Genomic DNA, 25,333 nt, shown 5'->3' with positions numbered 1-25,333 from the left:
TCTAGGACAGCGCCTCGGGCAGCCGCGGAGAAGCAGAGGCAGAGGCCACCGCGCCGCAGCCTCGGTCGCCGGGGTCTCTCCACTGCGGCTCGTCCGCCTCCAACCGGCAGTTACTGAGCTCTGCGCCTGCGCACTCGGCCGCCGGGGAGGCGCGCGAGCAGCTCCTCTGCGCCCGAGGCTGCGCGGGGCCTCGACTTCGGCTGTTTCCGGCAGCGCTCGGGCGAGGGCTGCCCTGGAGCTGCGGGTTCGAGAAAGATCTGGAAAATGGAGGCGCCGAAGCCGGCTGGGGGCTGGGAGAGACAGGAAGGCGGAGCAGAGAGGATGGGGCGGAGGGAAAGCGGCGCAGGCTCGCTAGTTCTTGCCCGGCGGCCGGGAGGACCGCTGCTGGGCGCGGAGAGAGGCGGTGCCCCCCACCACCCACGCCGGCGCCCGGCCAGCGACCTTGGGGGTGCCGCTGAGCTGCTCTTGGCAACCGGGGCCACGCCTGGCGGGGCGGGGACGGCCGCCACGGCCTGCGCCCAGCCGGGCACCGCTGCCGAGGGAGCGAGCGCAGCCCCAGCACCCACCGGCCGGCCTCGCCGCCCCGAGGGGCCCATGTGCGCCCGCAGGTCGCGCCCGCCACCGCACCTGGCTTTGTGAGGTGGCGCCCATTGTGTGGCGGCCACCGCGCCTCGCCGAAGGGCCCCCAACGGGAAAAGGAGGGCTTCCCGCTTCAATGCCTGTGTCACAGCCCCTGAAGAGGTGTTCTGTTTGTTCGTTTGTCCTTCCCAGGGCTTGCGGGGCCCAAACCACACTGTCAGGAAAGCAGCACACTGTCCGCCTTCCCCCCGCGGACCTTCCTTCCCAGCGTTAAAGATGCAGCCCCCGCAAACTGGTTTTACAGGAAGGTGACCTTACGCGCGCCAGGCCACTGGGCAGGCCTCAGCAAGGCCGGCGTCGTCTGCCGTCTGCCCGGCGTCGTCTGCCGTCTGCCCGGCCTCGTCTGCCGTCTGCCCGGCGTCGGCGGGCAGGGGCCTAGAGCCGCCCGGGCGCCTGCCCCGTTCACTCCACCAGCCTCTGAGGTCCGTCTGTCCGTCTGAAATTAATCAAGTCATGGCCGACACTTACGGGGCCCGGCCGTCGTGTTCCTTCCGGCTCAGTTCTCCCAGGCTTGGCTGTTCCTCCCAGTGGCTTCCGTGGTCCTCCTCGCCCAGCTCTTCAGCCGATCCCTGGTCCTTGGGGTCCAAGCCGTCGGATGTTCCCTGTTCCTTCCCACCCAGTTCTTGGGATGTTTTCTGTTCCTTCTCAACTGATTCTCGATTCCTCTTCCTGTTTGTTGCCATCTTGAAACCCAAGCCTGCAGCAGGTTTGCTGGTGCGCTCATCGCCGCTGTTTGTCCACTTCCCGTAACAGCGGGTGCTTTTCACTACTATCCGCGCTGCGAGAGCGGCGGCAGCAAGCACGGCTGCAGCTCCTGCTGCTGCTGCTACGAGGCCCATGGTGTCCATGACGTCCATTTTCGAGGCTGATGCTGAGAAACGACAACGTACTGCTTTGACTCCGGTCTTTCTCCCTTACGGAAGCACACCTCTCCACTATTTCACAGGTACACGGGGCACGCAGTAGCCGTGGACCGACGCCATAGCAAGGGGCACCGCCGACCCAGCGGAGGGGCTCCCGTGGGGCAGTGCGCGAGCGCACAGGGGATTGGCTACCGACCCCCGCACCCCCCGCAGAACCCCGCCCCCAGCCCCACGTGGCGGCCGCTGGCTTCTGCCCACCCATACGTTTCAGTTGCCCCTGCCGCCATCATCCTCTTGGGCCCACCACGCGTGCCCACCACCATCTAGATTTATTCCAGAATATCGTGAAACTCCTAGAGCCATATATTCATTCATGCTTTCTATCTGTAAAACATGAGGGTGTGAGAATGATTTTTCTAGTAAAAAGAGCTTAAAGTACCAGCACAAAAAGACAGTCGAGGCTGGTCAGGAGCGAGGCATCAGCACCGAATTCTCTACAATTACTGGGAGGAAACCTAGCGGCTAAAAGGACGGCAGGCTTTGGGGTCGCAGACTCGGTTTGTAATCCCAGGCTCGCCTAACTTACTAGCAGTAGGACCTTCCGCTCGTTACTTAACTCTACAAAGAGCATAGTGTATTTGAGGAACCAGAAGTTACTGGTATGCCTGCAATGCCTAGGACACGGACGATGTACAGCTGAAGCTGAGCTAGGTCATGAAGGATAAAGTATGCCATAAGAATAAGAAGTCTGTATCCTGTAGACAAGGAGTTTACCTTCTCAAGAATGGGGACCCCTTTTTAAAAGTAAAAAACAAAAAAAAAATTATTCTCATTTACTGAAATAATGTCCACTTACTATAAGTTCATATATCTGTGTTTTGTTAATCCCCAAAGCTTGTACATTTAATAAAAATACTACATATATATTTTAAAATCCAATTTTCAATTTTAGTGGGCATATTAACTCATAGATTACTTGTAAAAACTTCTCTCTAATATCCCCCAACGGAGGCGACCTACAATTCAGGATGTACTGCTATAATATGAGACATTTAGGTAGAAACTGACACAATCAGATTGGAGTTTAAAAAATATTTTGGTAGCTGTGTTAAGAATGGATTAGAGCAAGGTGAGATTGGATGACAAGGGTCACTTAGGAGACTGTGGCACTCTCCTGGTTGTCTTTCAACATCTATTATTTTGCCTTCTACACGTGGCTGCTCAACTACACACTGTATTTCCAACCTTCCAGAATGGCCATGTCACTAAAGCCTAACCAATGTGTATATGTGACATGGGCAACTTCCACCTTACCTGGTTAAAATCCTTTCCACCTGCCCTCTTTCTCTTTCTTTTCTTGCAAATGGGGATATAGATTAGCCAGAGACCCAGCTTCAACTATGCAGATATTACAATGCTCTAGTATGAGGTTCTTTCCCTGGGGTCCCCAGATCCCCACGGAATGCACAGATAGATTTAAGGGGGCATTATCTTAAACTAAGCTTTAACATGTATTTCAATTATGAATGTAGGCACAAATCACAGTAGTATTAACAGCATGTGATTTTTCCTACCAATAACAATCAGGTATTTTCTCTCTTTTAATGCAAAATTGTTCTAATTTATTTTTCAGAAACTATTATAATTCACAAACTTCTGCATTTGGTGATTAACTTTCAATTACTTCCAACACATTTCATCACTCAAGACATAATCTAATCGAGTCACTATTTTACAGATGCAGCGTGAAACCCAAGAAGGTTGATTCTTCTGATCTGCCTCCTGTATGCTCTTTGCCCTCTGTGTTACCGACCAGAGGTTTAAATATAATGCACCTGGGTTTTAAGCCAATTGTCACCTTTCCTTAGGTAATTCAAATAATGAATTCTACTAGTAATCCAAACCTCCACGATAGGAATCAGATTTCCTGGACTGGGTATGTCTCTCTGAGGATAAGAAAGCCTCTATCTGACTTTTAAAGAGAGTCACCTTAAGAAGATACATTTGGGTCCATTTCGCTTCTGGGTCTCATCTCTAATGCAGCACTACTACTCAGATACGTGAAGATATGCCCATCTGACTTAGCAACCATAGGTTCTCAGAAATCATATATTTTCATTCTACATTGTAATTATTACATATTATTTCAAGTGACATTGATGATTATTAATACTATGAAATCATAGTAGTTATTAGAACACTGGATCTTGTAAATGTTAAAAAGTAGTACACATTACTATATCATATCACAAATTCGTTTTAATATTATAATCATATTTCAAATTTTTAATAATCCTATGTATTTTATTTTAGGCATTTAAAAACTATTACAGTATACAAGGTTCATAAGCTTTACTAGAGTAACAAAGGTGACCATGGCATAAATAGTTGGAAGACTTCCAGCCAAGATGGAGGCGCAGGTACACACACTGCGTCTCCTTCCACAACCATAAGAAGAAATGCAAGTACCTCAAAGCTAAAAACAACCAGAGTTTCCAGAAAATAGAACTGCATGGAAGTCCAATAAACACAGATATAACGAAGAAATACTCATCTAGACAGGTAGGAGGGGCAGAGTCAGGGCAGAGAGCAGTGTGGCGCAGCGGCGGCAGTGGCTGTGGCCAGCTGTCGGAAAGTGGAGTCACACATAAAAGTTGGGACATCTACGGAGCAATCCCAGCCTCAGAAGAGACGTGCAGCTCACGGTCCCGGCGCCAGGGAAAATAAAGCCTCATTGCTTCTGATTGTGAAAACCAGTTGGGGTTGGGGCGGTGGAAGAAACTGCTGGTCTCTCAGCAGAGTCCACTTATTTAATAGAGGGCCCCCATGGTCCTGGAACATCCACAAACCCACCCACTCTGGGAACCACAACCAGGGTAACAGCTGGAGGGGCGCCAGTCCTATATGGAAGTGTGAGAAGTGCCTGGAAAAGGGGCGAGTGCTGAGCAAGTGGCATTGTTCCCTCTCTGACCCCTCCCTCACACACAGCACCACAATGTGGTGAAATGGGTGGCCCCACACTGACAAATACCAAAGACTCTGCCCTTTACAATGTAGCAGATGTTGCAGCTCTGCCTAAGACACAGAGACAAACACAGGAGGCTGTCAAATTGAGGAGACAGAGAAATATGGCCCAAAAGAGGGAGCAGAGCAAGGTTCCAGTGGGAGAACTAAGTGACAAGGAGATAGCCAGCCTAACAGATGCAGAGTTCAAAACACTGGTGATAACAATGCTCATAAACTTAACAGACATGATTGAATATGGCAAATACATAAGGGAAGAAGTGAAACGAAGGAAAATCCACACAAAACCAATGGTGAAGGGGAGGAAGCTGGGGTTCAAATCAATGATTTGGAACATAAGAAATAAAGTCAACCAGTACAGAATGAAGACAGAATTGAAAAAATATGGAGAGGTTTAGAAACCTCTAAGACAATTTTAAATGTACCAACATCTGAATCATAGGGGTGCCAGGAGAAGAGCAAGAAACTGAAAACGCATGTGAAAAAAAAATGAAGGAAAACTTCCCAAATTTGGGAAAGAAATAGACATACAAATCCAGGAAGTAACAAGAGTCCCAAACAAGCTAGACCCAAAGAGGACCACACTAAGACTCATCATCATCATTAAAATGCCAAAGGTTAAAGAGAGAATCTCAAAAGCAGCAAGAAAAGAGTTACTTACAAAGGGGTTCCTATAAAACTGTCAGCTGATTTCTCAAAAGAAACTTTGCAGGCAAGAAGGAACTGGCAAGAAGTAGTCAAAGTGGTGAAAAGCAAGGACCTACAACCAAGATTAATCTATCCAGCAAAGCTACCATTTAGAATGGAAGGGCAGATCAAGTGCTTCCCAGACAACGTAAAGCTAAAAGAGTTCATCATCTCCAAGCCATTATTATATGAAATGTTAAAGGGACTTATTTAAGAAAAAGAAGATCAACACTATGAACAATAAAGTGACGACAAACTTACAACTATCAACAACAGAACCTAAAAAATAAAAACAAAATCCGACTAAGCAAACCAGAATAGGAACAGAATCATACGTATGGGGATTATTTGGAGGGTTATCAGCTGGGAGGGGGAAGGGGGGAAAATGGGGAAATAGTGCAGGGATTAAGAAGCATAATTGGTAGGTACAAAATAGACAGGGGGATATTAAGGATAGTGTAGGCAAGGGTAAAGCCAAAGAATTTTCATACATGATCCATGGACATGAACTATGGGGCATGAGATTGCTGGAGGGAAGGGGGATACTGGGTGGAGGGGAAGCAAAAGGAAAAACCAATGTGGGAGAACTATAACAGCATGATCAATAAAATATACTTAAAAATGATTAGGAACCCCTGCTTTAAAAGATTAGAAAAGAGTGAAGGAACGTACGAATCTGAAGGAATTCCTGGAAAGGCACTCTGCTATCTTTGCTCATTCCGATCATTTAAGAGAAACACATCTTACACCACTGTATTTTTTTTTTTATTTTAATTTTTCAATTAGTTTACATTCAATACTTTTTTATATTAGTTTCAGGTGTACAGCATAGTGATTAATCATATTCTTTACAAAGTGTTTCCCCTGGTATTTCCAGTACGCACCTGGCACCATGCAGTCATTACAATAGACTATTCCCTGTGCTGTACTTCACATCCCTGTGACTATAACTACCAATCTGTACTTCTCAGTCCCTACACTTTTTTCACCCAGCCCCCTACCTTCCCTCCCCTCTGGCAACCATTAGTCTGCGCTCCTTTCCTATGAGTCTGTTTCTATTTCGTGTATTTAGTTCTTCAGGTTACATCTATAAGTGGAATGACATGGTATTTGTCTTTCGCTGTTTATTTCACTTAGCTTAATACTCTCTAGGTCCATCTATGCTATAAACCACTGTATTCTGAGTCTCTTTGTTACAGCAGTTTAGCCTTTACCCTCAATGAGGTTATTAAAAGAGCATGTGTTAATGACAATAAATCCTGGATTAAGGCAATGGCAATCAAAATGGAAATAAAATATTCTAAGAAATCTTAGGAAGTAGAATTTATAGGAGTGGGTGGTTTATTTGCTATATGAACTGAGGCAGAAGGAAAGCAAAGATGGACTCCTTGATTTCTAGTGTGGGTAAGTGGGTAGAATTGCTATGTATTTTTAATCAAGATAAGGGTTATGGAAAGAAAAGCGGGTCTGATTTGAAAAAATGAGTCAGATTTTAGAAATGCTGGGTTAGAGAACTCTGTAATTCATACAGAGAAAGGGGTGCAAAAGACTATCGAATTGCATTTGGAAACTCTTAGAGGAATCTGGGCCAGGCTAGAGAGAAATCTTAATGTCACTGGTATAAAGATGGGATCTGAAACTAAAGGTTTAGAGGAAACCAACTGGGGAGTATATGTAAAGTACAAAAGAGCTTATGACTAGCCCCTGTGGAATACTAACATTTAAGATAAGGGTGGAAGAAAAGGAGCCCTTTGAATTTACAGTTAGGCTAATCAGCTGAAGAGGAACACAGGTATCGTTTCTTATTTACGTAACACAATGTATATGAACAACACAAACTACGTGTATTTCAGAAGTTCTACTTCAAGCACATTTGTATACAAACAAAGGAACTATTTAGGGCACAATGTTTGTATATGGACAAAGGGATTGTTTCAGGTTTGAGTTCAAGCATATCAATGTACTATTACTGTAAATAATGGATCCACAGTAGAAATATAAAATAGTAAACATGTCTTCAGGAGCTTCTGGCCTCTTAGTACATGTTTTTTTGTTTGCTTTTTCTCTCTCTAGCAAAACCTGCTGTGAGAAAACAACATGAAATTTAGCAAAATAAAGGTAGTTTCAGTAAGAATAAATGACTACATTTAAAAGGTTATCTTTTTATTGAGAATGTATTTTAATGAATTAAGTAAAGATAAGCTAAAAGAATGAAGCTCTGAGAATGAATTTTTTGGCCTTATTTGGGATATAGTTTTAGGACAGGAAATTAAAATTCCAATAAGATGCAGCATTAGTAATTTAACACACAAAAAAATTGTACACATTTATATATACTTTAGCTATGCATTTTTCAAACACTTGTGTTAACATTAAGTTATTTCCTTATGAAATCTTATTATTTTGCTCACTATAAGTCATAATATACAGTCTTGGATTAGTCCCGGATATTAAGTAACATTTTACATTTTTTTTTTTTTTGGTCATAACTATGTATCTTCCAGGCTTCACAGAATACGCTTTTGGGCTTAGATTTAGTAGTTAAATTCCTGTTTGTCCTCTATCTATGCCATTTGGGATTTCAAAGACTTCTTTCCTCTAAGCATGTCTCTGTACAAGTGTAAAACTTTTATATTTTCTCAGTTAACCTTTATTTGGGTGACTATTCCTAATATTTGATTTGATGGCTCCACTGTGTATATTAAAAGTTATAGTTTCAATTATTTTCTTTGAAACATACTTTGCCCCTATGTGCCAGGAAGTTTACTCACCCCATTTTTGCCCACTCAACCCCACAAAATATTTCTGTAGTTTATCCCCACTGCTTAACATTCCACCCACCAAAACTTTAAAATCCTGGGGATTTTAAATATACTCTATTCCACAACATTTCTGAAAACAACAAGTCAGGCTCTGGTACAAAACCTTGGAAACCCTGTCTTCTATCTCTAAGCCAGTTCCCTATCCTGACAAACATGTGCTTCTCTATGCTTATTAATAAAGTTAGAATTAAAAAAGCTCAGATTTCAGTTTTAAACTTCCTTTATTATCAATACAAGATACACAAACTAATTTTCAAGGGGACTTCTTTTGTTCTAAGATATATTCACATTAACAAGAGTTTATTTTTAAAACAAAAGTTAACAGATATGCCATTTTATATCTTTTAATTTCCAGCTACAGGTTTATAGTGTCATTAAAGTCATTATCAGTTTTATAAGATCTAGAATCTGTGGTTATTAAAAACTATGTAATAACATAAACACTATGCTTAGTAATAAACTGAGCTGTCTTAGTAGAACTGTTGTAGAAGAAAGCTTACTTATGCCCACAGATATAATGATGACATTTTTCAATAAGCTTTTAAGAAATATTTGTCATATCATATGATTTTAAAAGATAGGAGGACAATTATTATTAAAAGAATAGCCCTTTTGAATTTTCATTTCTTATATTTTAACATTATACATTTTAATTTTTCATCACAAACGTAAGGATTTTAAACTAATAAAAACAGCATATACTAATTATACATAAAATGTCTCATTAAAGTGAGTTTGAGTCTAAGTGGGAAGGAAACACACATTTATCTGATTTTTAGTATTTACATCTTTGAAAAAGCTCATACTTTATTGCAGTATTACCACTTAAAAATACCGACAATAACAAACTATCAAAATTTATACGAATGGCAGCTACGTAATTCGTATGTTTAACACGTTAAATACATACATTTCTCAATTTAATCTCCTGACGAACTCCCTCCAACATCAATATTGAGGAATTCCTTAATTTTATCATATAACACCAACACTAAAGCACCCCCGGTACCACGAAGGACATTGGAGAAGGCACCACGGAAAAATGCACTGATTCCCTCATGCCGGTATATCTTCGCGAAGCAGTCTACAGTGCCTTTATACTGCCGTTCGGTCTCACCACTCTATAAAGACAAACGGGTTCCTATTATCTTAGTAGCTTTTAAGTTAAGAGAGGTTTTACTCAGCACCAAAGACCGATAAGAATAACGCTGTGTTGAGTAAGTGTGCTGGGCCAACGAGCATATATCGAACACGGTACATCTAGTGGTCGGAGAGCACTCATGTTTTGTAAACACACTTGAAAACTGATCAGGTAGTCGTCGTCGGCAGCCGTCCGTCTCGAGAGACGATGGTGTAGCTTCTTAAGAGTCTATCTGCACCGCCAAGAATGGTTGTGCAGTCCGACTCGGGAGTGACACGGTATCTGTCTCCTCCCGTGTTGAATCGACATCTTGCGATGACGCTGGAGTGTCCTCTCCAGTGAAGCTGAAGCTACAGAGCCTGGGCAGGGTGATATGGAGGGTCTGCTGTTGCCCATGCAGGTAGTAGGTTTAACAAATTTCAAAAGACGGCAACATATACCATGATTTATCCCTCTCACCACAATGAAGTTTAGTGCTAAGTCAACAATAAAAAAGATAACTAGAAAAATATCATATGTTTGCGTACTCAGAAAAACATTTAAATATTTAAAACCTAATAATAACCACAAAGAGAAGGAAAACTCTGATTCCAAAAAACCTCCGCTGCCTTGCGGCATACCTCTTCAGGGGAAAGGCTAAGGGAGTAAACCCCGACAGAAAATCCGGAGCCGGAGTCCCTAAGGCGGTTTGACGTTGTAGTCAACACCGGCAACTCCTGCGGCGCACCTGAAGCCAAGCTGTATTGACTCCGTCTTTCCCTTGGATCCTTCAGCTGCGAAGAGAGGAGGGGTCTGCTGCATGGGCAACAGCAGACCCTCCATATCACCCTGCCCAGGCTCTGTAGCTTCAGCTTCACTGGAGAGGACACTCCAGCGTCATCGCAAGATGTCGATTCAACACGGGAGGAGACAGATACCGTGTCACTCCCGAGTCGGACTGCACAGTCATTCTCGGCGGTGCAGATAGACTCTTAAGAAGCTACACCATCGTCTCTCGAGGCTGTAGCTTCAGCTTCACTGGAGAGGACACTCCAGCGTCATCGCAAGATGTCGATTCAACACGGGAGGAGACAGATACCGTGTCACTCCTGAGTCGGACTGCACAACCATTCTCGGCGGTGCAGATAGACTCTTAAGAAGCTACACCATCGTCTCTCGAGACGGACGGCTGCCGACGATTAGAAAGAAAAGGCTGAACATTAATGAGCAACCTAAACATTTTTAGACAAAGAGTAAACCTAAAGAAATTAGAAATAAAAAGTAACCAGCAAAAATAAAGGAAATAGAAAATAAACACAACAGAAAGCATAAAAAGTCAAAGGCTAATTATTTGAAATAATTTACTGACAAATTTCTGGAAACACTGTTTGAGAAAAAAATTAAAAAGGGCCCCCAAATTATCAGAAATGACATCAGAATTATTAGAAATGGCAAAAGTAACATTACTGCAGATGATCCAGAGATAGGAGGAAGATGGTATTACAAACAAATTCATGGCAATTCTTCTGAAAGTTCAGAAGTAATGAATAAATTTCTTAAAAAGCATAATTTACCAACAGAATAGAAAAAACTGGAATAAAAAGTGCATTAAAGAAATTCAATCTGTTGTTGAAAATGTTCTCATAAAGAAAACCACCTGTCCAGATGGCTTTATCTGTAGGGTCTACTAAACATCCAATAAACATTTTTTAAAAGATTTTACTTATTTATTTTTAGAGAGAGGGTAAGGGAGGGAAAAAGAGAGGGAAAGAAACATCAATGGGAGAGAAACACGCTGATGAGCGGCAACATGGCTCGTCCCCTAATGGGGACTGAACTGGCAGCCTTCAGCTCTGCAGGGTGATGCCGAACCCATTGAGCCACACTGGTCAGGGCCGTCCGATAAACATTTACCTCTAACCTTACCTAAACTATTCTAGAAAAGAGAAAATTGAGACACCTCCCCAACGTATTTTATGATGCTCACATAGCCTTCATGCCAAATGAGAATACAAGAAGGAAAAATTCCCACCAATGTCACTGAAACCTGAATGCCAAAATCCTGAATAAAATTAGCCAATCCAGTTGAGTAAGGGACACAAAATATAACACATCGTGACCAAAACTGGATTTATTTCTGGCATATAAGGCTGGTTTAGCTCTGGAAAATAGATTAATGTAATATAATGTATTAACAAGTGAAAAGAGAAGAATGACATGATCATCTTGATATTGAAAAACATGACTGACATTCATAATTAATAACTGTTATAACCCAAAACAGAAAAGAACAGCCACAGCTTGACAATGAATAAATACAAAAAACCCAGAGCTAACATCAAATTACGTAACACTGAAGGCACTTCTGTAAAATTAGAAAAAAGAAAAGGTTGCCAGTTATTACTTCTTTAATATAACACTGCATCATAGATCTCAGCTAGTGCATAAATACAAGAAAAGGAAATAAAAAGGGTTTAAGTGTTGATTAAAGAAGCGGGGGTGGGGGTGGGGGGAATCCTTGTATTTTTTGCAGATTATAGACTTGTGTGTTTAAAAAGAAATCTTGAAAGAGTGTACTAGTGGATTAATGCTGGTAATAGCATTTAAGAAGACTGTGGGATATAAAATAAAAATGCAAAAAATTAAACAGTACTGAATTGTGTTCCCACAAAATTCATATATTGAAGCCTACATCCCCGGTGCACTTTGGAATGTGACTATGTAGAGAGACAGGGTCTTTATAAAGGTCATTAAGGTCAAATGAGTTAATCAGGGTGAGCTGTGATCCAATACGGCCATGCTTATAATAAGAGAAACAGAGAGATCCACAGGAACACATAGGGAGAAGAGGGCCATCTGAAGTCAAGGAGACGTGCCCTCAGAAATGACCAACCCTGTTGGAAACCTTTACTTGAACGTTGATCTTCCAGGACTGTAAGAAAATAAATTTCTGTTGCTTAAGCTACCCAGTCTGTGGTACATTATGGCAGCCCTAGCAATATACTAAATACACTAAAATACAATTCTTTTGACAGTAAATTGTAGATATATTATGACCCTTATCTTTAAACACTTCAATGTACATTTCCTAAGAATATTTTCTTACATACATACCTAAAGTACAGTTATCAAAATCAGAAAACTTAACATTGATACAGTATCATTTACTAATCGAGTCTATATGCAAATTAATTTTCCATTTTAAAAAGTTTCAATGTATTACATTAGAACTAGATACAGATCAAGAGGAAACACAGATTTAAATGGAGTAACTCTGAGGAGGGTCCAAGAGTGATGTAATAGGTTACATATGTTTTACCCTTTCAGGTGGCCTAGTGGGTTCTTCTAGGACCATTTCATAGACATAAAATAAGGATAATGATAGTAACTACACCTCATACCATTGTTTTGAGAATTAAATAAGTTAAACTGTAAAATGCTTAGGACAGTACCTGTCACATTAAATGATACAGTACTTCACTAGCTTTCTGGCCTCATTATTTTCACTTGCCCTGATAAAACTTATCACCAGGGTATATTGAACCACTTCTCAAGTACACCTCTACGTACTAGGTGTGTTTCTTTCATTCTGCTTAGAAAGTTCGCTCACTAGAGAGAAAAGCCTGTTTACTGAGATTTCTCTCTCCAAGAGGCCACGTGCGATCGCTTTAGGCATCTGGGCACACCTCCTCTATTGCATTCCTGGGATCTATGCACGTTTCCATTTAAACCATTAACTACAGGCCTTTACTACTACGCTACGGCTTTGGGTGCAGGTTTGCCTTATTTTATCTGTGTCATCATAGCTTTGCATAGATTAGGCAGTCAAATATTTGCTGAATGAACGAATATTAACGAGTAACAGCAATGCATACTGAATGCACCCAAATTTTGGTTTGGGGATTTGTATTTTGAACATAGATCATTATAAACAAATTTTCATCTTTGAAATTAAAATTATTTACTTTTATTAAAATATACAACAACAAATGGTATTACATATGTCAGTGGCTTGTGACTTGGCTTATTCTACTTGATCTAATATTCAGTGAAGACAGACATACTCACCGAATCCCTGCAATCCCCCTCCACCCCTTCAAACAACTAGGCTACAGGAGTGGAAAGCATCTGTTCTGATAGCAAAAGAAAAAGCTTTGCTGGATGACGGCTGTTTATAGTGACAGGGAAGACTGCAAAACAACCCAGCATGCATTTGTTTTAAAGTATTCAATTGTGTAAATGTACTACAGTGCCCTGACCAGTGTGGGTCAGCCAGCTGAGTGTCATCCTGCAAAGCGAAAGGTCACCAGATTGATTGGTTCAATTCCCAATCAGGGCACAGGTCTGAGTTGTGGGCCTCATCCCTGGTTGGGGCGTGTGCAAGAGGCAACCTATTGAGGCTTCTCTCACAGATCAATGTCTCTCTCCCTTTCTCCCTGGCTTACCCTCTCTCTAAAAATAAATAAACAAATAAATAAAAACAAAGGTACCATAGCTTTTTTATCCACTCATCTACTGACTACGGGTACTTAGGCTGTTTCCAGATCTTGGCTATTGTAAATAGTGCTGCAATGAACGTACAAGAGTACTACACAGCAGTAAAAAAGAAGGAACTCTTACCTTTTGCAACAGCATGGATGGATCTGGAGAATATTATGCTAAGTGATATAAGCCAGTCAGTGAAACACAAATACCACATGATCTCACTTATATATGAAATCTAATGAACACAATAAATTAATGCGCCAAGTAGAAACACGAGCATCAATGCATGGAACAGGCTGACAGCTGTTGCGGGGGGTGGGGGGGACCAGATGAATGATGGTGGAGGGACCAACGGAAGAACATTCATGCATGACCCAGGAACAGCGATATGGGGCTTGACCGAGGGCGGGGAAGGGTAGGTGCAGGTGGGACGAGGGAGAAAGAGCAGGAACAACTGTAATAGCATAAACAATTTAAAAAAAATGACCTATGCCTTTCAGCCAAAATTTCTCTAAAATTTGAATAAATTGTAACTGAATGTCAGAGATAGGGGAAAACTCAATTAAACTTTCAAATAATAATATAAAATACCTGCATCATCATACGCCTTCTAACTGTGTCAAAGGGATAGGAGAGTATTCCAGAGCACGTAGTCACAACTTGGGCAATGAAAAAGGAGACAAGAAACGGGGTTTCCTTTGGTTTGGGTAGTAAGCCCTGTAGAAGAATAATGTATAAAGTAACCATCTAAATTTCTAAAATATCTTAAATCCTTAAGTCAATGAATAATTCTAAGGAATAAATGAAAGAGGGCTCAATTATACTTAAAATGTGATTGGAAACACTTGGATTTAGTGTGGAAAAATTAAAATATTAGCAGGGGGTCAGTAGAATGAAGAATGTCATATATGACTATACTTTGAAAACATACTAGAAACAGAAAAGCATATTTTCTATTTTATTGATCTGTCATTAATGGCACTGAAAACTAGGGAAGATAACAGCCAGGGACCAAAAAAGTTCTTCCATGGCTTTTCACAGATTTGAGAAAAAATGAAGTAATGCTTGCTATTATCATCAACAGGTGCTATTTCATTTGATAAACAGCTTTAAAGATCTAGCTTAGTGAAGAAACATTCCTAAATTTCACAACTACGACATGTAATAGAGAAAAGAGGGAGAGTACACACAAATTTTTCAGTGATTCAATAAACATACATAAGAAAAAATACACTACAAACGTTAAGTTATATGTCCAGATCACAATAAAAATGACAATTTGATGGAGGGTCGAGATAATTTATAAAACTATTATAAAATTTCCATCAATTTTTAATCTTATTTAGTAAATAATACTGATATTAATTTCATTGTTTAATTTTGGAAGCATTACGATATAGTAATTAAGGGTATGGGATTTTTGCTTGCCACTTAAATAAATTACTTAACCATTTCTAGGTTAGTTATCTTTAAAATGGGGATATTAAAAGCTAACCTAGAACACTGTGAGGATGTAAAAAATTTAACAAAGTTCCTAGAACTAAATAATAGCTCAAAAAATGGTAGCATTATAATCTTTCTCTTTCCTATCTTTTGAAAATGCTATTAAAATCTGAAATGAAAAGGCAAATTGCTAAAACAGTTAGAGAATACAGTAAAGAATCTAACAGTATCCAATAGACAACTGAGCTATAGTACTATTTATTACATTTAACTAATTAATTAGCCTTGCCTACTTTCCAAAAAATAATGAGGAAATTTACTATTTGTATGTAAAAAAAGGGATGATAAAGTAAATGTAAAATCAGAAAATTCTGTCAGGAGGCTTTCTATATGCCAAAGAGTTGATTATGATATAAGCCGAAATATAATGTTTCATATTTGCAATGTGATGTATAATAGTCTTGCAGTGCAAACAGCACAAAAACTTAATGTTTGGGTTTATGCTTTGTATCTAAAGTCAGATCCACAGTAGAGTTATAACTTAATTAGGTTACGGCAAGGTTTGATTAAACAGAATTCTATAATGTCTCTTACTCCATCATTTATATAATTAAAAGTAGACATATCTGCTGAACATGTTACTAATGAAGCAACAACAAGAAGAAAACCCTTTGTTTACTATATACTAGTTAGAGCTCCAAGTTACCTTAACTGTGTCATAAGCTCCAAAATAAGAGGCGCGGTACACAATGATGCCCTGCACTGAAACACCAAACCCTTGGTATAAACCAACAACTCCGTCTGATTTTGCTATTTTCATAACACAGTCACCTAAGCCCTTGAATTGTCGCTCCTCGGGACCTAAAATAAAGCCATTTAAAATTTATTAGCAGCATTATATATCAGATGAATACTTCAAACATTTTACAGATTTTAAATATTTGGAATTGCCACTTAGAAATCTTTCTAACAAAACAAAGCACACATCAAAATCTTCCCATTCAGTAAAAAATAATTAAGGTTTCAAGTAGTATCTTAAAAAAAATTAAAATATTAATCTCTTAGAAAAGCAATCTAATTCAAGCAATATGATAGGCTTTAAACATTTCAATAAAATTACCAGAAGTAACTAGAAACATAGTTACTAGGAATGTAGAAATCTCTACTTTCATTAGGAATGAAAAAGTCTATGACTTGTTTCAGCTGAAGAGGAACAAGACAAAGCAAGAAGGAAAAGCTAAAAACTAGTAACTGACGGATCATTAATATTTTAGATGGAGCGTCATATGTTTTGAGTGTTTGTTTTGTTTTCATTGTCCCCTAACTTAAACTCTTTGACAATATTTGTAAAGTATTATATGTAGAATATAATCTTTCAATATAAACTAAATTCTCCCATTTTTGAGAAACAATGCTACTGAACTTGAAGCAAGATAACTTAGTTATTTTCACTTTCTTGGCAATAACAAGAAAATCTGGGCTGCCAGTTAAACATAAGACAGAACTCCTATTTCCATTTTTGCCCAACTGCTACCCTTTCTAAGGTATTTGCTCTGACCACTTATCTAAAATCGACGTCATTCCCCTCTCCTAATTTTTCTTCATGGCAATTATTGCTAAGTGACAGCACATTTTAGTCATTCACTCACTGTTCTATTTCCCATGTCCCCCACTAGACTACAGGTCCCCAAGCCATGAGCTCCATGTTCTGTATGGCGTGTGTCTGAGACATGTACACGTCTTGTATCTGAGGCAGGACCTGGTTCACAGTGTGCAATGAAGAAACATTTATTAAATAAATCTCTGCTTCCTTAAGACACCCTATTAAAATGAAAATAAAGAAATAAATCAGGATTAAATCCATATAAAGAAGAGTATGTGACAGTGAATAAAATCCACATATTTTAGCAAGATGGAAAGCAGGTGGAGAAGGGGAACCTCACTAAGCAGAGCTGAGAAAGGTGGAACTTGTTTTATTTTTTAAATTTCCTTTTTATCCTCACCTCAGGACATTTTTTTCATTGCTTTTTAGAGAGAGAAACATTGACATGAGAGAGAATCATCGATTGGTTTCCCCCTGAATGTGCCTGCACTGGGGATCATACATGTCCGGACCGGGGACCGAACCCACAATCCAGGTAGGTGCCCTGAGCGGGAATCAAACCCATAGCCCTTTGGTGATGGGACGATACTCCAACCAACTGAGCCACATGGCCAGGGCTGAAAGTTATTTTCTTGCAGAGGGAGATATTGTTGAGAAGTGAGCACTGGACCCTAACCTCAGAAAAGATTAGAAATTAGAGGAACTAAGTACTATTTCTGCGGTGAAAGCAAAGTAGCACCTGGGTGCTCCAAATGCACAACTTTACCCTGAGCAGCCAAGTGACTTATCTCTTCTGTCCTCAGAACTGAACACAGGGCTCCAGATTGAATGGGGCCAGTTGAGTTACCTCCACTGTCACCAACAAAAGACTCACACAAAGACACATCTTGTGAAATGTCAGGTCATCAGGGATAGAATGTAACTAAAAAGAAGAAAAGGCATGTACAAAAGTAGCAGCAATAAGAGCTCGACGTCTCAAGAGCAATATTAGAGACTAGAATCTAGAGTACTGTTTCAAAACTGTGAAAGAAATTAAACGCTGAATTTTTTTAGATGGCCAAGAATAAGAGGGTAAAACAGAGACATTTTTAGACAAGCAAGATCTCAATTTACCTCCCGTTCTATCCTCACAAAGCTCAGAAAGACACCAAAGAACATAACCTACCACAGCACGAGTGTAACACAAAGATAAGGAAGTCTGATAAGTAAAATGACTAAGGACGGAGGGGAAGGGAACCTCTGGGATGGGCGCTGCACATCTGACCCAGAGGGGAGCCGCAGCCCAGGCAGGGACCAGTGACTGAGGAGCCCAGGAGGCGGCCCCCCAGGAGCACGGTGGCAGTAAGTCAGCAGCCTTGGTCGTGGCTCCTTTGTTCCTACGGTGCGGGCCTTCCCCTGCTGCCTTTGATGGGAGAAAAAAAGAGCAGTAACCTTTAGGCCCCTGGAGCCGACCTACCATTCGGTTGAAAATAAAAACTTTAAGCTCTAACATTGTTGTCACAGCATCACTGCAATAAATAACACATTGTTCAAAACGCAAAGGAGGAGGAGTGAGTCTGGGTAAAAGTCCCGTACCTTTTCCAATATCAGCACCGAGTCGGGTCCGGGCAAAGTCTAGCGGATACACCACACATAAGGATGTTGCCCCAGCCGCTCCGCCGGAAAGCAGGTTGGCCAAAAACCACCTCCAGAACTGAAACACATTAAATTAGAAAGTGGTTATTGAACTACAGAATCTGACGGTGTGAAATCCTCATTTTTCTAGAGCTCAAAAGGCCACATTTACAAACAGCTTTTCTAAGGTGAACATACGTAATACCATATATCATACGGCCCAGAATACTTCTCTTCATGTCACTGTCACCTTTGTTTCTTCCCAGCCAGTCTGGGAGGTGCAGTTTAGATGGTGACACACTGAAATTCTAAAATACTTTAACGGCCTCCAGCAAAAGGAGCCCGAATCAGTGAAAGTGGCCACATGAGGTAGTCATCTCTTTAGATTGCATGCACCGTGTGCTCTAGTCTCAGCGAAATATGTCCTTAGTCATAAAGAAGAAACAATGAGATAGGAATACATATGTCTTGACTGTTTGTTTGTTTAATAAAAGAAGATAAAATACTGAATTTTCCTAGTGCAGTAAATTATAAAATTATAAAATATAATTTACATTACATTTAATATTTATTTGGGGAAATACTTCACTGAAATAAAAGATTCCTTAAATATTAAAACTATGTTTAAAGGTTTAGAGACAATAGGTACTATGTTTTAATTATTATTTTTTTCTGCCACTTGAGCACTTCCAATATCACAGGTAAGACGAATCCAACGATTTCTTAAAACATTTTAGCAATATTAAAAAAATACTTGCCTGTTTTTCTTTATTAATTCCAGACATGAAAATTTGTTTGTATTTGTCCTTAAAAGCAAAATTTAGAGCTTGTGTTGGAAAATACCGAATGACATTTGCCAGATTGCCACGCCAAAAACTGAAGAAACCTACAAAAGAAAACATACTAAATGTAAACTTGTTATTAAATAATGCCGTTTTAACAAACAGCTATTTGAAGTATTTAAAACTAAATCCCTTTCTCATGAAAAGAAAAGTTTATGTGTGTCTCCACCAAAGAAAAAAGGCACTTTTAACTCCATGTACCTCATTCCTTGAAACCGACGAACCCATGGAAACCATTATCAGTTGAATACAGGGCTCTTTACTAAGAGAAAAACAGTTCAGGAGTATTTGTCAGATAAGTTAGGAACCTTTAGCATAATTTCCAAGTCACAATTCCTGTAGTGGTAAGGCTGCTACAACAAAAATTGGTTTGTATACATACTTGTGAGAAGGAGAAAGGGACAGAGAAGTCTACAACATCCTCATCTTTATGTTATGGTGTTTAGACATAAAAGGGAATAATTTCCATTCAAGGGAGTATTCAGAGGCCTGAAAATAAGAAAAAGTTACCAGGCCACTTATTGGTCAACTAGCAGCTGAAAATGGAAATGGTATGCACATTTGGGTATATATTCTAGACTAGTAGGCCCCAGTACATTTGGACAGAATGCCTATCAGAAAAGTCTATGAATATGTAGTTATTAGCATGACTCGTAAATAGCTACATGTATAATTTAAAAAAGTTATATACCTTTGCTACTATCCTTGTTTTGTACATTTTAAAGAAATACCCAAAACAGAAATTACAGAGTAAGATAAAGATTGTTCATTTTAAAAACTTTTATTTGGTACCTAGTATATAGCAGACCTGCTGAGGATAGCACTAGGAACAAAGTTCTGGGTCTTAGGGGCCAGGGAGAGACACAATGAACAAATAAATATGTCAGGTGATCATAAGAACTACATAAATATGTCAGGTGGTCATAAGAATAAAAATAGAGATGCAGAATGACAAAGGGCTATTTAGATAAAGGGCCTGGGGAAAACTTCCAGCTAGAAGATATTAGAGCATAAATGAGCACTTATTTGAGCAATATTTTCAGGTATCTTGATAATCATGATGTTTTCATGCCATCATTTGCAATGATCTCAAGGCATCCTTAGGGTGAGGTTACTTCTTAAGAATAGTGTACATGAATCTATATTTCAAATAGTCTTGTAGACTACTCAAATAGCCTTGTCTCTATAAATTCATCTACTTGAACAAACATACACTATAAAGTTTATTATGTAATTGAGAATTAGCGCCTGTCATCCACTCTACACTGGGTAACTAACTTACTCCTTCAGAATGCCTTAGTGTCCTGTGATTTGTAACTAACATTTGGCCCAAGTACCAACGCCAGTGTGAATTCACATACTAAATATCCGTACAGTTTATTTTCCTATTTTATTTAAGTGAATAACTAATATTTTATTTGCATGCCCTAAAACATAATCTTCAAGAAGGCTAGAGCCTTCAAAATATTCTCGAAGGCTCTAGCCTTCAAAAAAATGTTTGGAGAAGTTCAGATTAAAGATAGTGACCAGGAACTTCTAAATGAGAAGAGTTCTGGTAGGCTCTTAAAAATGAGGCTACATAGTTCAGATCTTTAAAAGGCTATTTTACAATATATTAAATACAACAATTGTATTAATTAAGAATATATTTGCATATGCATATTTTGTTAGTGAAAAATCATAGCATATACACCAGAACGTTAACTGTGATTTTAGCAGTGATTTATTTTTACTTTTTGCTTCTCTATTATATTTTCTAATTTTCTATAATAAACATGCATTGCTTATGTAATAAAGATTTTAGCAGTATTAAATAAAAGTGCACATTCAGGGCTGGGAGATCAAAAAATCAACTAAAGCACAGAATAAACCTTTAAGAACAGCAGTCAGGATAAATCCAGAAGCTTTCATAATCCAAAGAAAGCTTATAAAAAGTATCAAAGACACTCAAAGAGATGTTTAAAGCTATTTTCAGACCAAGGATAAAGAGATTTATCCTTGGGATGGAAAGAAAGCAGAGAAAAGGTAAGAAAATAAGAGAATATCTAGTTGTGTCTTCTGAGTTCACATTTCAGACTCATTCCATGTTGCCTAAAGAAAGAAAAAGTTAGCAAAATTTGAGCAAACATAAAAAACAAGAGAAACTTCAGAACACTTGAAGAGTGGATATGTTTTGACTTTCAGGAAAGAGACAAAAGGTAAAATCCAGAAAATAACCACCTTAGAATGTGCTTGCCTACTAAATTCCAAAATGATCTAGTATGGCGATTCTAAACCCTACCAGGTTCAGTTCCTCTCTATATAAATATCTATTGTAAATACTTTACTCACTAGAAATAGACTTCAAAGACAATGACCTCTTCATTAATTTTTAAAAAATCAATATAATGCCCTTACTGTTATATAAAAGAGAAGATAAAGGAATTTATAATAAAATATGTATTTTAATTACTAAGTTGGTGAGGGATGATCACATTATAGACATAATAGATACTTGCTTCTACTTATAACGAATCAGTATATTTAAGATACACACTGAATTTGGAAAAAAGGGCTCAACAAATATATTTATGTATCTATATACAGTGATCATGAATTCAACAGTTAACAAACGCAGATGACGTAAGCGGTGAACCAGTACCACAAGCAGAATCGCTGGCATATTTTCACAATGAAGAACTCTCAGTACATTTGTGAACAAAACAAAGTTCAGCCTTCCCCCTATTTACACAGTAGCTGCACGGCTGGAATCAGTGTTTACTAGAACTACACCCAGATAGTTTGTGTTTATATGTAAAGAAGAGTTAAGCTGACAGCCTAGATAATCCCACAGAGGTTTTACTGCTACCTGACGGTCCAGCGGGAGGTCTGAGTCTTGCAGGTTGCAGGTTACGTCTTCGGTGTGTAGGACTGGCCGTGTATAGCAGCAAGATGTTCAGCCTCCCCGGCTTTTGCCTTCCACATCATTGCAATGAAAGATTTCACCCCTCTACCTCTGTGCTGAACAAAAAGTTCCCACAAGTTTCCATAAAAGCCCCTAGATGGCAATATCATCCCTGCTGTGAATTACTAACCTCTCAGCATTGGATGTATATACACCACAGTGCATTCCTAAGAAGGCCCCATATATAAGAGAAAACATTGTCAAGTTCTGCTCTTACCAGCTCATCTTTGAAGGTACAGAAAGCAGGAACCGGAAATAAACAATTCAGAATCATCTCAATTAATAAGAGCCATATTGAATATGTTCAGACTTAAATATTAAGAAGAACGTTTAAAATATAAAATAAATTAGCACTGGTCAACACAACCTGACCAGAATATTTAACTGGACCCAGCTAAAGAGTTAAAGCAGACTAGCTAATAATAAAGCAGCCTCTACTTCTCTGAGGAGGTCTTAGAATATAAACCAAGGAGAGCGAGGTTCCGACTTTTCCTGTGAAAACCTCAAGGGAAAAGAGCAGCTTGCTCGGATAAAATAAGCGGAGTGTGGAGATGCGAACCACTCGCTATGAAACATCCGGCTCGGCTCTCAGGTGGGCATTTTAAATCCACAATTCACGTGATGCCTCAAGAGTCGGCCTCGGGCCCTAAATACCGCGCTATACATCCCCAAGGAGAGAGTAACGCGCTCCCCACTCAGGCGTGGAAGGACGGGCTGCGCTGGGGCTGAAGCCACTTCGCTCTTGTTCAGAATACACAATAAACTAGGCCTATGTCCTTTCCAAAGTTCGTATCAAGTTTTCAGTGGAATCCAGTTACATGGGCGGATTATAGAAGGCTTCTGATCAATTTCTCCCGGTGTCCCTGAGCTAACATACGGGCCACTCTGCAACAGGAGCGCCTTCCATGGTTAACGGAGCACTTCCGCGACTTATCCCTTGAAATCGTTCACTATTAATGGGAAAGAAAAAGGCCACAATAAACAAAAAAGTTAAAATTTTAAAGACAGTCTGTGCAAAAAAAAAAAAAAAAAAAAAAGAAATCGATAATACTGATTTCTTTAAAATCTTATTTTGCTCATCTTGGATTTAAAAAAAAAATACTGCATTAAAACGCTATTTGCCTTTATTATTTAGCACCCGCCCCCCAAATTTGTGCACAGGCGAGCGCCTCTCAGGGCTCAGCCCTCGTCTTGTGTTCCCTCAAGAACAAACAGAACCTCTCTTCACTGAATGGGGGGCCCGAGTACCAGGAGGCTGCGATGGTCACATCTTCGGACACCTCTCGAACCTATCCTTTAACAAGTATGGAAGCAGCGTGAGCACCTGCTAACGCGGAGCAAAGTGCCCAACAGCGTCTCCCGTAATCCCGGGAGCCGACCCTGCCCACTGGGCCGGGCACGGGGGCGCCGGGGTGCAAATCCCACTCGGGGGGAGCAGTTCAGGCGCAGAGCAGGGGCGGTCTGTGCTGCGCCCGGCCCGGCCCCCTGCGGGCCCCCGTGGCCCTGGACGGGTGACGGCAACCGGCGTCTCCACAGCGGAGGAACGGACTCAGCGCGCAGCCGCAGACGCGCCGAGGCCCCCGCAGGCGCCCCCGCCCGGCACCCCCACGCCGCGGGGCCACCGGACGCACCCTGCTCGCGGGGAATCCGCACCAGGCAGTCCACCATGCCTTTGTACTGCGCCTCGGGGCTGATCTGCTTGGACGACGCCTGCACCTGCAGCAGCAGCTTCACCCGCTCGATGGGCGCCACCGCCGTCTTCGACACGGCCGCCGCCACCCCCGCCGGCCAGCAGGTCCTTCCCGAAGGACGACGCGTCCAGGAGCCGCTGTTCCTCCTTCTTCTCCGGCTTCTTCTTCGGAGGCTCAAGCTGCATGGCGGCACGTCAGACGCGAAAAAAATAAAAACAGCGGCAGCGGTTAACAATGAACCCAGAGAGCCGGCGAAGGGCCCAGGAAACCGCGGCAGCTTGGGCCTGGCGGGAAAGCAGCGCGGAGCACGCTGGGAGATCGGCGCGCCACGTGCGGGCAGGGGAGCTGCGCATGCGCTTCCAACCGCCTCCCGCCACGCCCGCGTGACTCCGGGCACGTGACTGTACGCGCAGCCGCGCGGCTCGGCGGTGGCGTGGGAGTGGGCCTCGGCGCTCCGGCTTCCCGCGCTGCGGCCCGTGCGCGCAGAGCGCGTGGGTTCTGGGCACGGAAGCTGCAGAAAGGTACCCGGGAGAACCGTTACATTTCGGCGTCAGGACGGTGTACAACCCGGGGCAGCGCAGTGCCCCCGGCCGCGCGGGGTTACCCGGGTGTAGCTTTAGTTCCTCGGGTTATTCTAGACATTTCTCCTAGAAATCACCTTAATTCCGGCTTTTATTTTACGGGGGTCCTTTAGTCGCCTGTTGCTGGTTTTTGCTGATTGCACCCCAAAGGCTTAAGGCATCATGTTCCTTTCTCCTTTATTTTTATTGAAATTGGTGATTCTGTCCAGAGCGGTGCTTCTCAGTCCAGACCGCACCTGCAAAGGAGGCAGGGAGCCTTTACGTTTGTTTAATGCTTGGATTTGGGGAATTCTAATGTGCGGGTGATCAGCCGCCCATTCTGGGGCAGCGGTTCCCAGACCTTTTGGTTTTAGAGCCCTTTTCACTCTTAAAAATTAAGAACACAAAGAAGCTTCCGTTTCTGTGTTACATAAAATGTCCCATCTCAGAAACTGAAGAATTTAAAACTATTAATTTATTTAATAAAAATACACAACACAAATAACATTTGAAATGATTGTTCAAAACAAAAAAATGTAGTGACAATACCCTTGTTTGATATTTTTGGAAATCTCTTTAATATCTGAAGAAAGAAGAGCTAGAATTGTGTACAAGGTGGGGGGGGACCCCCCCCAAAAATAAAACCAGAATTATCTCTGGAAGGCAGGCCCCTTGAAGTGCAGGCTTCCTCTGCTAGGTGAGTGTTCTGGGGACCCATCTGTATCAGTGGACCAGCTGGCGTTGTTGTGAGAGGCTGCCTTTGCCTTCACTGAATTTTTTTCTGACGTGTCTTTCAATGCATTTGCCCATTTCATGGCGGGTGATGTACAGTGCACCTGCCCACACAAGTTTTTGACCAGAAATGACATGATACCCTTCCCATGCCCCACCCACCTATTCACTTGGTCTTGTCTGCAGTCACTTTGTTTATTTCCCCAGGTGAAAAAAAGCCTTCAAAGGGAGACATTTTGCTGCCGTGGAAGAGGTGAACTCGAA

The 25,333-nt window shown here is 41.1% G+C and overlaps 1 protein-coding gene across 1 annotated transcript; it reads right to left on the bottom strand.

Moving 5' to 3' along the window:
- Positions 1-8,955: 8,955 nt before the first annotated feature.
- SLC25A31 (solute carrier family 25 member 31) lies at positions 8,956-23,962 on the bottom strand. The gene is given in 7 exon segments (XM_090289008.1): positions 8,956-9,156; positions 14,232-14,357; positions 15,790-15,944; positions 18,262-18,379; positions 19,059-19,186; positions 23,718-23,868; positions 23,870-23,962. Coding segments are annotated over 7 exon segments (972 nt in total).
- Between the last annotated feature and the right edge of the window lie 1,371 nt (positions 23,963-25,333).

The sequence above is a fragment of the Furipterus horrens genome, unplaced genomic scaffold, assembly GCF_987537825.1.
Source record: "Furipterus horrens unplaced genomic scaffold, mFurHor1.1.pri manual_scaffold_10, whole genome shotgun sequence".
In the NCBI taxonomy this organism is placed as follows: domain Eukaryota; kingdom Metazoa; phylum Chordata; class Mammalia; order Chiroptera; family Furipteridae; genus Furipterus; species Furipterus horrens.
This window is presented reverse-complemented; position numbering and strand designations above follow the sequence as displayed.